The 14,737-nt window shown below is 43.1% G+C and overlaps 1 protein-coding gene across 3 annotated transcripts in view; it reads right to left on the bottom strand.

The window, feature by feature from the left end:
* The window catches only part of LOC119490789 (membrane-associated guanylate kinase, WW and PDZ domain-containing protein 3), a 169,055-nt gene that overhangs the window by 26,473 nt on the left and 127,845 nt on the right, over window positions 1–14,737 (bottom strand). For all 3 annotated transcript variants that reach the window (XM_037774264.1, XM_037774274.1, XM_037774284.1), the window contains exons 4-8: window positions 11,792–11,998; window positions 9,000–9,168; window positions 6,172–6,251; window positions 3,693–3,750; window positions 2,492–2,598 (exon numbers count right to left, since the gene is read on the bottom strand). In XM_037774264.1, coding sequence (XP_037630192.1) covers window positions 2,492–2,598; window positions 3,693–3,750; window positions 6,172–6,251; window positions 9,000–9,168; window positions 11,792–11,998 — 621 coding nt within the window. The remainder of the gene's footprint in view (window positions 1–2,491; window positions 2,599–3,692; window positions 3,751–6,171; window positions 6,252–8,999; window positions 9,169–11,791; window positions 11,999–14,737) is intronic.

Raw genomic sequence — 14,737 nt, 5'->3', positions numbered from 1 at the left:
CAATGTGCCATTTTTTTCCCATATCTAATTTCATTCAAGATCACAACAACAGCTACTTTGCTGGAAAGTAACAACTGCAACAACCTCTTATTTCCTTCAGTTTTAAAAACACTCTGTAACTTTCAGAGGCGTGTGTGAGGAATTTAAATGCCGGCACTCTCGCACCATCAAATGGTTCAGCAGTCATAAATATCCAGCGCAGACATGAACGGCTGTGAGTGAGTGTAACTCATCACAGTCAGAATGGACTCCAGATGTCCACACTGTCACATGGATCAAGCGATGCTCATTTACATAATCACATTCAAATTGCTTGATAAACTCAACATGGGATGTTTTTTCTTCTTCCCCGCCAGTGAGTGCTGAAATAATAAACCATTTGACTGCACGTGTGAAGAGACAGACAGAGGTGACGGAGGGAGAACTAAACAGAGGGAGGAAGTGAGCATTGCGTGTGCGAGCTTGTACTTGTGTGGGAGAGTCCAAGGAAGGTCTCTGCGCCAATGTTTGTGGGCAGACTTTGAAAGCCAGAGGCAGACAAAACCATCAGATCCACCGAATCAAACAGCCATGGCTTTTGATTTCTCATGTGTGACTCAATTGCGTTGTAAATCCTCAGCAACATTGTTCAGCATAATTGGGAAGACATCTTTCTTACTACATCAATGGAGCAACAGCGGCAGTCGTTTCCAAGAATACACCTTGAACATCAGAAATTAAAAAAACAACAACTGCTGTTGCAAGGCCGAGAGTTGACTAAACAAAAGTAACATGCAATGAAGACAACCTATCAGAACAAACCAACACATGTGGGCACAGAGTCTGGTATGTTGGCTATCTGGCAAACACCACAGTATAGTCTCCTTTGCAGGTTTAGCTGCAGCAACACATCATATAATCAACCAAAATTGCCAATATTCAATAATACAAAAGTGTTGAAAAGGGGCTTTTTGGAATAATGTCATGTAAAGTAAACCTGTTGTTGTGGAAATAAGAATGACAAAATAATAAAAAATGAGTTGAGATTTAATAATTTATTGAATTATTTCACAACATTTCCATAGTTAATTGTAATTTCCCTGATATAAAAGTCCCTTCCTTTCCATCTGTAAAAATCAGACTTCTAGCCCGAGGTGCAACCGTCGACTGTTTCATCATAGCAACCGTCTGACAGCTCACTACGTTGTGTAATCGGTAATCAGGGGCGAGATGGCAGTTTCCTCGGTCTCCACACACCTGAGCAGAGAAATGTCTGATTATGCGTGGCCTCTCTGACGTGCTGTTCCACCAGCTGTTGCCACATGCACCGCTAAAAGCCGGCCTCCTCCCCTGCATTCCCTCTCGCACTCCCTGAAACCCTGCCAGGCAGTGCTACGAGCCTCTCCATCTCTACCACTGCAGCACTGTAATCTATTATACATCCATTGTAATGAAAACATACTTAATTCATAATGTTTACTGCAGGAGGAAAAAAATGGCTCATCAACCTAAAGAACAAACCGTTACTGCAGGGCTGACAAAAAAAAAAATCTGTGTTAAATGAGCGAACCAAGGAAGAACAGGTTGGTTTTGACAATCTATTATTGTTTGAGGCTACATGAAGGTTGACGCGTTCAGCTGACCTTGCATGAAATGATGGCATTCCTACTGCTTTTCTATTCCCAGAAAACATATTTATCACAGCACACTGACTGAGGTGAAAGGGTTGGCCTCAGTACAGTGCATAAGCCAAAGTAATTAAACTACGACTACACTTCAGACAATTAGCTGATGCTCATGTCCAGAGTGATTTAAAGTGAGTGCAGAAATAGAATAAGCTCAGTTAATGTTACACGGCTCCAATAAAGCCCACACTACTCCTGTTGTTCTTGAATATTATACATAATAGTGAATTAAACACTATAGGTCAAAAATAATAGCACAATAAGGATAGAAAGATCATAAAAACAGCAGGAACAAAGAGATTAATTCATCGTTTTTCATTATCTCTGCCAGGAGATTATGTATTCGGTCATGAGTATGCATCTCTGTCTCTTGTGGTTTGTATAAATTCATCACACATTACAGCAGGAGTCGTGGCAGACACACCTGGTGGAGATCTGCACTCTACTGAGTGCACTTTTCTAGTTTTAGATGACTTCATTTTTACTGGAATTTCCTGTGGTGGTGTTTTTACCGAGTCAGACAATGACGAGTGTGAAAGCCAGAAAGCTGGTGGAAGTAATTATAGTTACATGTACTTGCACGTCTTATAAGCCTGAGGGGGACGTCAAAACCCACGAAGCGGGATGCGACATCTCATGCTGTTTTTAAAGGTCACAGTCCCATGTGTTGGAGCAGCAATGTGGCAATTGCAGGTTTCCATGTGTGCAAAATTCTGCAGGTGCTTTACTCAACCCCTCTGCAGTTATGAAACGCTGGAAGTTTTTTTTTTTCTCTCTGCTAACCAATCTCTAGAAGAGGGGTACATGTTCTGCGGCACTGTTGTTACCTTGGGAAGGTGCTGCCGCGGCTTGTTGGATCGCGGCCGTCTCCTGGCTCAGCTTCTTCTTTGCCTCCAGGACCGGGTTCTCAAACTGGGTTTTCTGGTTGATGTGGCTGCAACATAAACAGGCTCAGATTTTAGAGACTTGCAAACACACACAATATATAAACACACACACACCTCTGACTTTTTGAGCCTACTGCGCCACTTCTCTGCCATCAATTATGTATGCACCTCCCCTATAAAGGAACTGTGATTTTCTAATAGAGGGATGCTATAGTGGCGCCATTATAAATACATTCATAAACACAGCACACATACAGTGAAGGTTGCCTCTTTATGTGGGAGAACTACCATGGCTTTTAGCAATTTAATATTGTAGGAAATGAACCCCCCTGACTGCCAACAACATCCTGTTCCTCTACAACAAGGTAAACAGCCTGTTGTCCCCCTGGCATATAAAACACAGCCATTGTATCATAGCAAATTCATTTCAAGCTAAAACACTGGCAGCTATGAGCTCCATCTATACGGCATTGACTCTCCTTGTCCAAACAGTGAGCGCTTCTCTCTCTCGTGTCACTTCTACCTGGGAGGGATCCTTCTGCAGCCTGAGCAATAAAACAACGCGAGCGTTCCCATTTTCTTTTCATTGCAACAGATTACTACCTCTCCTTCCAGCCCCCCCCCCCTCCATCTATTCTAGTTGAAAGTCTCCCTGTGCTGTTGCAATGGCTGTGTTTCACTGAATTCCTGCTGGGGTGGTGAGCACAAAAACACATTTTGCACTCAGACAAATACACAAACAATATGCATTCTGCACACACGCTCATTACACAACCAGAGCACAATCAGAGTTGTGCTCACATACAGGTCACTGCAGCGTTACCCACAGAGTTTCATTTTGCCACCCACTGATAAACAACGGGAAAATCCTGATCAGAATCTTCAACTGCTCTCCCCACCCGAGATGAACAAAACAAGCCGCGTGCAACATCCATTTGTTTATTTTTAGACAGTATTGATTCACGCCGGCCCCGCTGCTAATGTACACAGTGTAATATGCACTCCTGATCCTCCCTGAGAAATGTGTGTTATGTGCATCTGCGAGCAACGAATGTGATAAAACAATTTGCACTGTTTGTGATAATGGCAGCTGCTGGAGTGCTTGGAAAATAAAACATATCAATAAATCAGTGAAACTTACTCAACGTAGTATGTGCCGTACTGTGGGTCGTCAATTTCCTCCCAGCCGTAAGGTAACTCTGCAAACAGAGAACAGCGTTTCATTGCGTTATGAAGAGATGCAAATAGGGAGCACATATAAAGATAACAGAATGGAAGACAGAAGAGGAAGAGAAGAGATGTTGAATCCACAATGTTTAGTAGTAGACAATCCTCTGGGAGTTGTAACCCATTTAACATACAGCAGTAGTTACCAGTGTATGTCTTTCCCCCCTGACTGGGACGTTTAGCATAAGAAAGTAGCCATGAAAATAGCCTACAATGTTTTAGAGAACATTTCTGTGGTTTCAACAAAGCAGGCCGGCTGGAAGGGCTGATGTACGTCATGCCCTGATGAACATATCAGGCAGAGGGAGAGAAAGGAGAGAGATAGAGAGAGAGAAAAGAGCTCTTCACGCAAGAGAGAGCTTTGGAGTAGCTTTTCAGAAGTAACACACCAACTAGCGCTCCGTCCGCCTGTAAAAATCCATTAAAACCTGTCTGGAAGGGTCCCAGTCTTTGAGCCGTGGCTACTCTCTGTCTCTGCCTGCACTTAGGCCCACATTAGCATCCTGGGGATACAAAGGCATGTGTACAACTCCTTAAAGTAGAGCCCAGCTCTGGGTAAATTAGGCCAAGTGACTGTGAAGCTGAGGGTTACTCTTACTGTAGTGGACATGTCAATTCAAAGTTATAGAGTCATATTTTACCCTGGTAGGTTATCTGATTAAATGGGACCTATTTTGCTTTGGTGCTTTTTCCCTTTACTTAAGTGTAATATACTTTTTTGTACATGTAAAAGGTCTGCAAAGTTAACAAGCCCAAAGTAAACGCCAAAGGGAGTTCCTCTCCCCCACAGAAGCACTGCTTCTGAACTGCCTGAAACGCCTTGTTTAAAGGTATAATACACAAGAATTAACTAAAAAGCAATGTATTGACTGATACAAAAATAATCCCTCTCAATCATCACTTATGCCCTAGTAGAAGTGTGTGGCGGTGTCTGTTTCTGCAGAGACCCTGCAGCCCTTTGCATGGATTTTCTTATTATTTTACTTTACTCTGGACGCTTCTAGGCGTCAGCAAAGTGACTTTGGGTGGCAACCTCCAGCCAATAACAGCGCACAGGGTGTGGTAAAAAAAATGGTAAAATGGACTTGGACTTATATAGCGCTTTTCTAGTCTTCCGACCACTCAAAGCGCTTTACACTACATGTCAGTATTCACCCATTCACACACACATTCATACACTGACGGCAGAGGCTACTAAGGTGCCAACTTTGCCCATCAGGATTTAATCTAAATACTCATTCACACACCGATGGCTTTGCCTCCGGGAGCAATTTGGGGTTAAGTGTCTTGCTCAAGGACACATCGACATGTGACCCGGAGCAGCCGGGGATCGAACCACCGACCTTCCGATTGGTGGACAACCTGCTCTACCCTCTGAGCCACAGCCGCCCCTAAGTGCAGCCCGTTCAGGTGGTCAAATACCGCCGCTGTGTCAAACCCCTCTGCTTCTGATACCGACTCACAAGTCCCCCCTTTACTCTGTTGGAAACAAAGCGGCCGTATTTCACGGATGGGAACAGGTTGTGTTATGTGCATGTGTTCCAGTGATCCTCCTGCTCCTCTCTGTACTGTAAGAGCAGCTATGATCGGTGTGCGTCTGTAGTTTGACGAGAGCAGCGCTGAGCCACAGACAGCAGACAGGAAGCCTGCATTTATTCAAAATCCGGCAACTCGGCGTAGAAGATAATGTTTTATTTCTCAGATTTGCTGCTTTGTTCTCACTAACGCCGCTCTCTCTCTTCAGTCACTCTATAGCTCGCTCCACCATCGATGCTCTCTCTCCCTCTCGGCTCGTTGAGCTGTGGAGGTGTGGCCAACTTTGAATGCGGTGTGTTTACAAACAGGAACCGACAATGATTACATTCTATACCTCTGATATCCCGCCTTTTCTTCCGTAACGTGGTGATGTCACCAAGTAACACACTTTACCTAGCGGCTAGTTTGGCACGCCCTCAAACAAAGCTAGTTAGAGCGGAGCTTGAGCGGGGTCTGAAGAGTGTGGTTCGGTTGACCAATCACAACAGTGGGCCAGCTGACCAATCAGAGCAGACTGGGCTTTTTGGGAGGACTGGAGGTGTAGGAGCTCAAACAGAATGTTTCAGACAGAGGGTGAAAAGAGGTGCTGCAGCACAGTCGGTATGAGAAAAACAAAACATTTTTTTTCTTTTTTTACATTAAAACATGTAAACATGTTCTATTAGAAACCAAAAATACAAGTATGCACCTAAAAATAAGCATAATAGGTCCTCTTTAAACGTGTGAAGTGATGGATCATGTAATGTGAGGCACATACAATAAGAGGTAATGCCCCGTGTGTAAATACATGTGCAGTAGTTAATGGAATGACTGTATGTATGCTTGAGTACACCAGCTGAGTAGTGCAGCCCACATACCTCCATCCTCACACTTCTCAGGGGGCTTCGCCTTCTTCGCCAAGCGGGGGTCCAACCACGTGGTCGTCTTGGTATTGTGACTGAGGAGCACACAAAGAGCAGCCAGTTAATATCAACCATAAAGACCTGCGCCAGCAAGAGAAAAGCAGCCAATAACAGGATGCGCCACGACTGAAAAACTACAACCGTATGTATTCTCCTGTGTAATATGCTCTCGTGCATAAGAGCCACCAGATTCATCAACAAAACATCTGATCCATCGGTTTACGTTCAGCTGTCACATTAACCGTGTTTATGGTTAGACGGCTTTTTTCAGAGAGGATAAAAGAAAACTTCTGAATGTGAAACCCGACAAACTCGTTTATCCTCAGATGTCTTAAACAACTGGGGTGTGTAATCAGGAGGAAAATCACAATGGTCTTCTGATATCTTTAGAGACAAGTGGCTTAGAACCAAATATGAATAAAACACATAGGCTTGCACGCAAACACGTGCTTGCATGCATGTACAATACACCCACACACACACACACATACATAGGGACCTCTGAGAGAGGCTTGTTTACTCGACTGTTCTAAAATCAAAGTATTGATCGGCTTAGCGTAGAGCTTCACATGTCTTGATGTAAGGCAAAGCAAACAACCGTGGCAGTCAATGGGAATAAATCTGAGTGTTTACACTGAATCTTTGAGCTTTACTTACGTACTTATAGAAGGATCAGTAGCTTATGTGTATATTTTACTCTCTCTTTGCTGCTATTTTTGTAATCACTCAGTGATGAGTAAACAGTGTCACGTGCCGATCACAAACGCATCATTACACCAAGGATCAAACTGCTGGGCTGATTAGACACTGATTTGATACAGAAACATTCATCTGTGTTTCATTATGCATAAAAAAGAAAGCAGTCAATAAAATGCTGCATCATATCAGATATACAAACAACACTTTCATTTTTAACATTGCATCTTGCAACATACCCTGCTGCAGTTGTAAGATGACATGATTAATATAAGCAACAAGTCAGTCAGTTGGCCTAAATTTCATCCCTCATCATCCAGCGTACAGACTGTGCTACACCTGATCAAACTAATATTTACCTGAAGCCTCATCTTACTGTTACGGCTTCTGTTGGCATCAAATCCCATGAAAAGACCCCAAGACCATTGGTACCTACTTACAACGTAACTTAAACAAAAGCTCACAAATATATAAATTGATTTATACAAGAAAAGTCTAACTCATTTCCTAAAATAGCTTTACTCAAACGGGAGTAATTTCCATTTGTTTAGGACTATTAATACAAACCTTTTAATAGTTTTTGGCAACAGGCCTTGGCCACAGAGGCATTTGTTGTTACTAGAATCAATTCATTGTTGAGGTCTTTTAAAGGGAAAATTCACAGATTTTCAACCTTATCTCTATCTATCTGACGTAGGGATATAGTGTGAATAATGCCTACAGTTCTTGCCGTGCTGTGTCTCTGGGCACCAGAGGTGGGACCAAGTCATTGTTTTGCAATTCGCAAGTAAGTCTCAAGTCTTTGCACTTTAAGTCCCGAGTCAAGTTCCAGGTCAAGACTGACAGGTCCCAAGTCCTAAACTTTGAGTTTCAAGTCCTAAACAAGTCATAATGCGCTCAGTAACATAACGTTAGTTCTTCACAGTTTTCTCCTGCAACTTATTTGGATGCTGTTGGATTGGTTCAATTAAAGTGCATTAGGGGTATTAAGTGTAAGATAATCAAATGAAAGTCCCAATGATATTCACCAAAAATAAAGAGTCCAGAGTTCAACAAAAAAAACACCACCTTTCAGGGAGTCAGCAATAAACAACAAAAGATAGAAATTCAGTATTCAGTTATTTCCCCACGAGTAAATCCTCTTCCCAAACAAATCAATAAAGGATCTCTCAAAAAGTAAATAAACCCAACATCTTCATCAGTATCGAGCAGTTGATCGTCTTCGTGCACACACTTTTTAAATAACTTACTTTTTCATCTTTGGGCTTGGGGGGAAGGTATCAAGTAAGTACTTTCAAGTCAAAAGGCTCTAGTCTAAGTGAAGTCCAGAGTCACTGGTGTTAAAATCCAAGTCGAGTTCCAAGTTTTTTGTTATTTTGTCATGTCAAGTCTAAAGTCATCAAATTTGTGACTCGAGTCCAAGTCATGTGACTCAAGTCCACACCTCCGTTCTCCACAGTTCTGTGGGGCGCAATGCCATTCAAAAACTTTCTTGTTCTCTTCACTTGTATTGCAAACCAGTTACGTTTCCAAAGCGAACTCGCTGCTTGCACGCAATGCATCCTGGTACATGTAGGCACAGCTGGCACGGCTCCGCAGCAGGACAGATCTGCTTTCTCGATCAATATAGCAGGTGGTGGGGAATAATTTCTTCAGTGGACTACATTTACCATCAGCACCGATTGGACATCCACATAAAAGGTGGTGAATTGTCCCTTTAATGGCATTTGTTTGCAATAAGAAAAATACTACATATTTCCAGGCGTATACTTTTCACTCAGTTGCCAGTTTATTAGGTAAATCCACTGTAGCTAAAAGTGTCAGATGTTGATTCAATCTTGGGATCATTTTGGTGGATGCGGTTGATTTGTTGTAATAGTTTATGGTAATATAAGATACATAAATCCTCATATTGGAAGAGGATGGAACCTACAAACATCTGGCATCTTTATTTGCTCACATTAAATTAATTCATTGCTCACTAAAAACAGTGATGAATTACAATTGATGCTCATCAGTTAGCCAGTTGACTAATCATTTCAGCACTAAATGGTTTCATGACCCGAGGGTTGTTGTCTTTCACTTACTCTATGAAGTAGACCATGCCGGTCTCAGTGTAAGCCATCTCCCAGTTAAGGGGCAGCGGCTCCAGGCTGTCATCGCGGGGAAGAGAGCTCCATGTGCGGAAGTCCATGGTGCTGCTTGACTGGGTGTAGCTGGGCACCGCTTTCCTCCAGTCCGCCCCCTCTTTGTGCTCTGTAGAGAGAGAATAAACCGGGAGAAAACAGAGCGGATGGTTAGCCTGCAGAAACACCTCTGCCCTCCTGATTTCCTGCATGATGCAGGGGAGCGGAGGGAGAGCCGATGTCGCTCATAGGATTTGCATGCGAGTGACGGCGTGTGTGTGTTTGCCAAAGGGCTGTTTTGCATTTGCATGTGCACACAGTGTTAATGCTTATGCATAAGTGTATATGAGCATTCCCTGTGGGTTGCAATGATACAAGGCAGGGATTCACACTAGAAAGGGCCATTGGAGCCCAGGGCGGTTTCTGTACGATAACACTTTACCGCTGCTCTTCACCTATAAATTATTGCATTTGCATAGACACCCATTAATGAGAAACTGCTCTACAATGAGCACGAAACACACAACAAAGGCCCCCCTAATTCACTTAGCATTTCATACCTTCCCTAAGAAGATGCACGAGTGCTTTTCATCCCTTTTCTTTTCATGTGGCGCTACTCACAACAGAGGCTGTATTTCCTAAAGACCGTTCAACCTGAATTTTAAATTGAACACATAATTGCTAAACCACAAACACGGAGCCCCTCAGCAGCATCAGCGTAGTTATATGCAGCATCTAAAACAACTTTCTTCTTTTGGTCTCTCCAATCAAAAGCACACAAGTTATATTTAAAGGCCCAAACACACACACACACACACGTGTGTTTGAGAAACCATGTAAACACCAACATGAGGGCAGAGGCTGAAGGAGAGCCGAGGTCATCGGGTTCACAGCTGGGTGAGGGCCCACTTAGAGATACAAAGGGGGGCTCATGATAAGGACAGTCTGAGCAAAGATGGGGAAAAGCTGCAGTCAAGAGTTTAGAGACTTAGAGCTCACATTTTCCATTAACCTCTTTTTTCATTCGACCATAACTCTGCCCATCTATGGCCGGTCCGAGACCTCTCTGCCACAGCTGTGGGCTGTAGCAGAGCAGTCATTTGTGACTGGTTTCTTTCCATAAAAAGAACTCCTGGATGTCTGGGCATCGTTTCCTGTTTGATTTCAATATGACAGAGCGGGTTGGGTAAACAGACTTTGGATTTCTGTGAATCCTTTGTACAGCTGAGCAAGCAGTGTTTGAGCCGTGACTGTCAAAACAATGTTTCATTCTGTAGAGAAAAAAACACCATTTCCAGCTCCGACTAGCCTCTCTAGCCTCAGTTTTAACCCCAATTCTGTCACTATAAAAACCCAGGTATGGTGCACCGTATGTAACCCATTTTGTGCTCTCCTTGTGAGCATTAAGGACAGGTTTGTTCCTCAGAGGGCTGAGGAGTTGTCCTGATTGATCGCATGCACAGTGTTCTGCTCTCTGGATGAGACTTTCTCAAGGTGACCTCTGCGGTGCGACATATTAGAAGGTAACAGTAACAGCAATGCCAGAAGGGAGATTTATCAACGGTGGTGCCAGCTCATTTGAATATCTGTGAATAATACTTTCACTTTGGAGACAGCATGTCAGCCGTGTTTAGTCACTAAATATGGATTAGTAGCAGATCAGTATTAAATGGTTTAATTACAAAATAGAAAATATTTCCTCACTTAGCTTTTGTGGGATAAAGACATGCAGATATTTTGGGTTTTATTTTCTCAGGTTTTGAGATATATCTGTTGAGAGTGGGGTCTGTGCATTATCCACAGAAGAGCTTCAATTATTGTCTAATCTGCTGACTGCTGAAAAAAATCATAAAAATTAAATGTGTCTAAAATATGAGTGGATCCAATATCCAAATGGCCAAACTGAGAAAAGAGTCAGAGCCTTTGATTTCTCTCTATTTGGGTCTGTTGAGGTCAACTGCATTTGGATTGGATCTAATTATACAGACTGTCCTCAAGTCCCTTTCTTTGATTGGAAACTCATTTATCATTTTCATTTTTCTCATTATTTTCACATCGGCTTCAGGTGGGTCCATGGTTTTGTTTCTGATCAGGTCCCAAATTTTGGATCCTTTCAACTAATGACACCACAGACTAAATTCTACCCACCTCCATTGTGTTGTGGTGGTGGCAGAAATGTCAGGGACAGAGAAAGATATCTAAAAACCTGAACAAACAAAACTAAAACTATCTGCATTGCTAGATAACAGTGGTTAGTTCCAGCAATATGTTTTGTAATTTAGGTTTAATAGTTTTTGCAGGTCAATTCATTTCAATCTCATGTTAGTTCATGTAAACACAAAAAAAGTGTGTATGATTTTGCACCGGTTACATTTTCCTGTGTAATAAATCTCCTTCCCCTGGAATCTAATTAGGAAATAAAAAAAATCTGGGCGTGCAAAAAAAATACTACAACCTAGAGACAAATGAATGAGAAGCAGATGGGACGAGAGCTTAAGAGAGATGATCAAGCTGCTCAAGAGGAGAATCTTTTAATGCCGTTTTATGTGACGGATTGAGAAGTGCACAGTGCTGTAGTGTCCTCAAACACCCCTTGGGCCCATCAAACGGTATACAATCTGCAACAAGTCAAAGTCTTTATGTCTTACAAGAGACAGTGACCTAATGTGGCGATTCCACAACCAAAGGACAAGCAGAGTACGGCAGTATCTCCGTTATTTAACATGACATCCTGTGCTTTGACATTTACTGACCAGGCAGTCCATTGACCAGCGGTGGCCTCTCATCATCATCTTCCTCCTCGGGGACCGCGCTGTCCTTCCTGTCCATCTTGCTGACTGACGTTGTGCGTTTCCTGGGTATCTCGCCACTGTAGTCTTCATCAAACAGAACCTGATCCACCAAGTCGGGCTGCACCAGGTTGGGCTCCGCAGGAGGCTTCGGGGTCCCATAGTAGTTACCTTACAGATTGAAGGATGGGAGGAGCAGACGGAGGAAGAGGAGGATGAGAATCATAAAACAATGCAACCACAAACAGATAAGGAGCCACAGAAAAGTCATCACTTCATCATTTTATGCTACTAGACATTTGTGTGAAATTGTCACAATAAGCATATGAATTCTTGAGCTACGGCCAAAAACGTGTTTTGTGAGGTCACAGTGACCTTGACCTTTGACCACCAAAATCTAATCAGTTCATCCTTGAATCCAAATGGTCGTGGATAGAAGAACAAGCAAATTGCAAAACTATCATAAGATGGTTAAGGTTAGGATTGGTCATCGGGCAGCGAGTCTCGTAAGAGTTTTTGCAAGAAATTCCCTTCAGGGGTTTCAGAGATATCACGAGAATGGGAAGGGCATGAGGTCACAGTGGCCTTTGACCTTTGACAACTAAAATCGAATCAATTCATTGCTGAGTCCAACAGGATGTTTGTGACAAATTTGAAGAAATTCCCTCAAGGCATTCCTGAGATATCGCTTTCTCAAGAAAGGGTTGGACACAAGGTCACAATGACCTTGACCTTTGACCACCAAAATCTCAGTTCATCCCTGAGTCCAAGTGGACGTTTGTTTGTTTTTGGCACAAAAACAGGCGTTTCTGAGACATCACATTCAAAAGAATGGGTCGGACGGACTGACGAACAACCTGATAACATAATGCGTCCGGCCACCGTTGTCGCCGGTGCGAAGGCATAAAACAGTATAGTAGTGTGCCATGAAGTGTAAAATATGTATGTATGTTAAGTGAGGGAAGGAGACACAGGCAGAAAGATCACCCACCATGTCTAACATCACTCCAATTCATCTGATTTAAATCAGCCTCAAAACTCTAAATGTCACACACCAGCAGTCAAGGTTGACTATTTACAAGTTCCAGAGGTCTTCTTCCTCTGTATGACTTTCACGTCTCTGAACCCCCTGCTTTGTATTCCCTCGATAACTGCACCACAGGGCTGTCATGACTCATGTAACATTAAAATCACTTCGCTCGGAGTTTGCCAGCAACTAATTACACTGATCATTGAATACAGCAATTATCTATCTCTCAGCTTGCTTTTTTTTTTTTTTCCTAACGAAGAAAAAAACCTTGTGTTACGGATTATAAATATTCCGGGCGCTCTGTAGAAGGGGGGATAGAGTGCAAAACTTGGTTGAATTATTTGCTCATTTAGCTCATGCGGTGATCCATCTATGTATGGCTGGTGAGCAGTGTGTGGAACTCAATTTAGGCTTAGAATAAGCAATTATTCAACCTCCATTAGGATTATAAATAATGTGCATACTAATTTACATCCCGACCATTTATTATGATCATTTGTTTGCTAAATGCTGCTCTGTCAGATGTGTTCATGCAATAATATCAAATCCATCTTCTTGGCAATTAATTTGTTAGGTAAAATATTTCCTCGGTGCTTACAATAAGCGATCATAAGATTGAGCCTACTCAGCTGAATCACGATTTTATAATTAGATTAATTAAAGAATAAGGGGAGATACCGCTGGGAAATAGGGATTTTCAGCTATTTAATTAGCCTCCATAAACTGGATCTTATTTTCAGTTGGACCACGGTATTATGAACCTTTGATGTACTTAAGCGTGAACATGCAGATGCTGTACCGTAAGAGCAACATTTATCAACTCCAGATCTTTTTATAGCTCGGTACAAAGAGGGGGAAGCTGACAACGGCGTGCATGCTGGGAAGAACAGAGGCCCTCTGAGGAACACATCACAGTCATTCCAGCAGCTCTTACAGCACGATACAGTACCGCCACAACAGCTTCTCTGATAAGTGAGCCCATCTCGAGTGCGGCCTCATCTCCTCAGGCGTGCCAGCTACAATACGTAGCAAACTGGGTTAATGCAGCTATGCTCATCTTCCTCAAAGCAGCGGGAAGGTTGAGGAGGAGAAGGAGGCTGGATGAAAGCCTGCCCCTCCCACCCTTGTCGCTCCACTCTCTGTGTTTACTAAAGCGACACTCATCCGCATTTGTCAAAGATGGCTTCATTAACAGGGGTGGCACAGCGATAGCGAGGAGAGATTGGGTCTGCTGGCTAATCCTCGCCTGTCTCCTACCTCACGCTGACATTCATCAGCCAGACGCTGCCGTCTGTGATTAATTACTTACAAACATGTCTCTTGGCCCCTGATAAATGCGCGTTGCAGATATAGAGGTGTGTGAAAGCGGCGCGTCGGTGCAGATTTGTGGCACCGTTTGCCATTATAATGCAGGGGGGCCTCGTAAGCTGATGAGCGGGGGAGCTTGTCCGACGTTACTTGTGATCCTCGTGTCGCAGAGGTTGATGAGCCAGGAAAAAGGCGAGTCTCCTCTTTCAACGTGCGCGCAAGCAATTTCATGGTGGCGGAATCAGCTGCCGGTAATGAAAAGACTCCTGTTGTCAAGGGCACTATGCATAAGCAGCGCAAGGTCATGGGCACACTTTCATCTCGCTAAGATCATGAACAGACAGCTACGCAGTCTCAGAGCAACACACACACACACACACAACCATCCATACCACACTCTGCTACTGATGCATGAGTTCTGCACTCCCATTCACATCCAATTTAATATCCAGGTCTGTTTCCCTTCCTCGTTAAAATCCGACTCATTATCACAATGGGGATCCCAAAACAAACAGATTTGACGTGGATCTCGATTTGGCAGAATTTTGCATTCCCTGGTAGCAGATAAAAAC

This window comes from Sebastes umbrosus, chromosome 1, assembly GCF_015220745.1.
Source record: "Sebastes umbrosus isolate fSebUmb1 chromosome 1, fSebUmb1.pri, whole genome shotgun sequence".
NCBI lineage: Eukaryota > Metazoa > Chordata > Actinopteri > Perciformes > Sebastidae > Sebastes > Sebastes umbrosus.
This window is presented reverse-complemented; position numbering and strand designations above follow the sequence as displayed.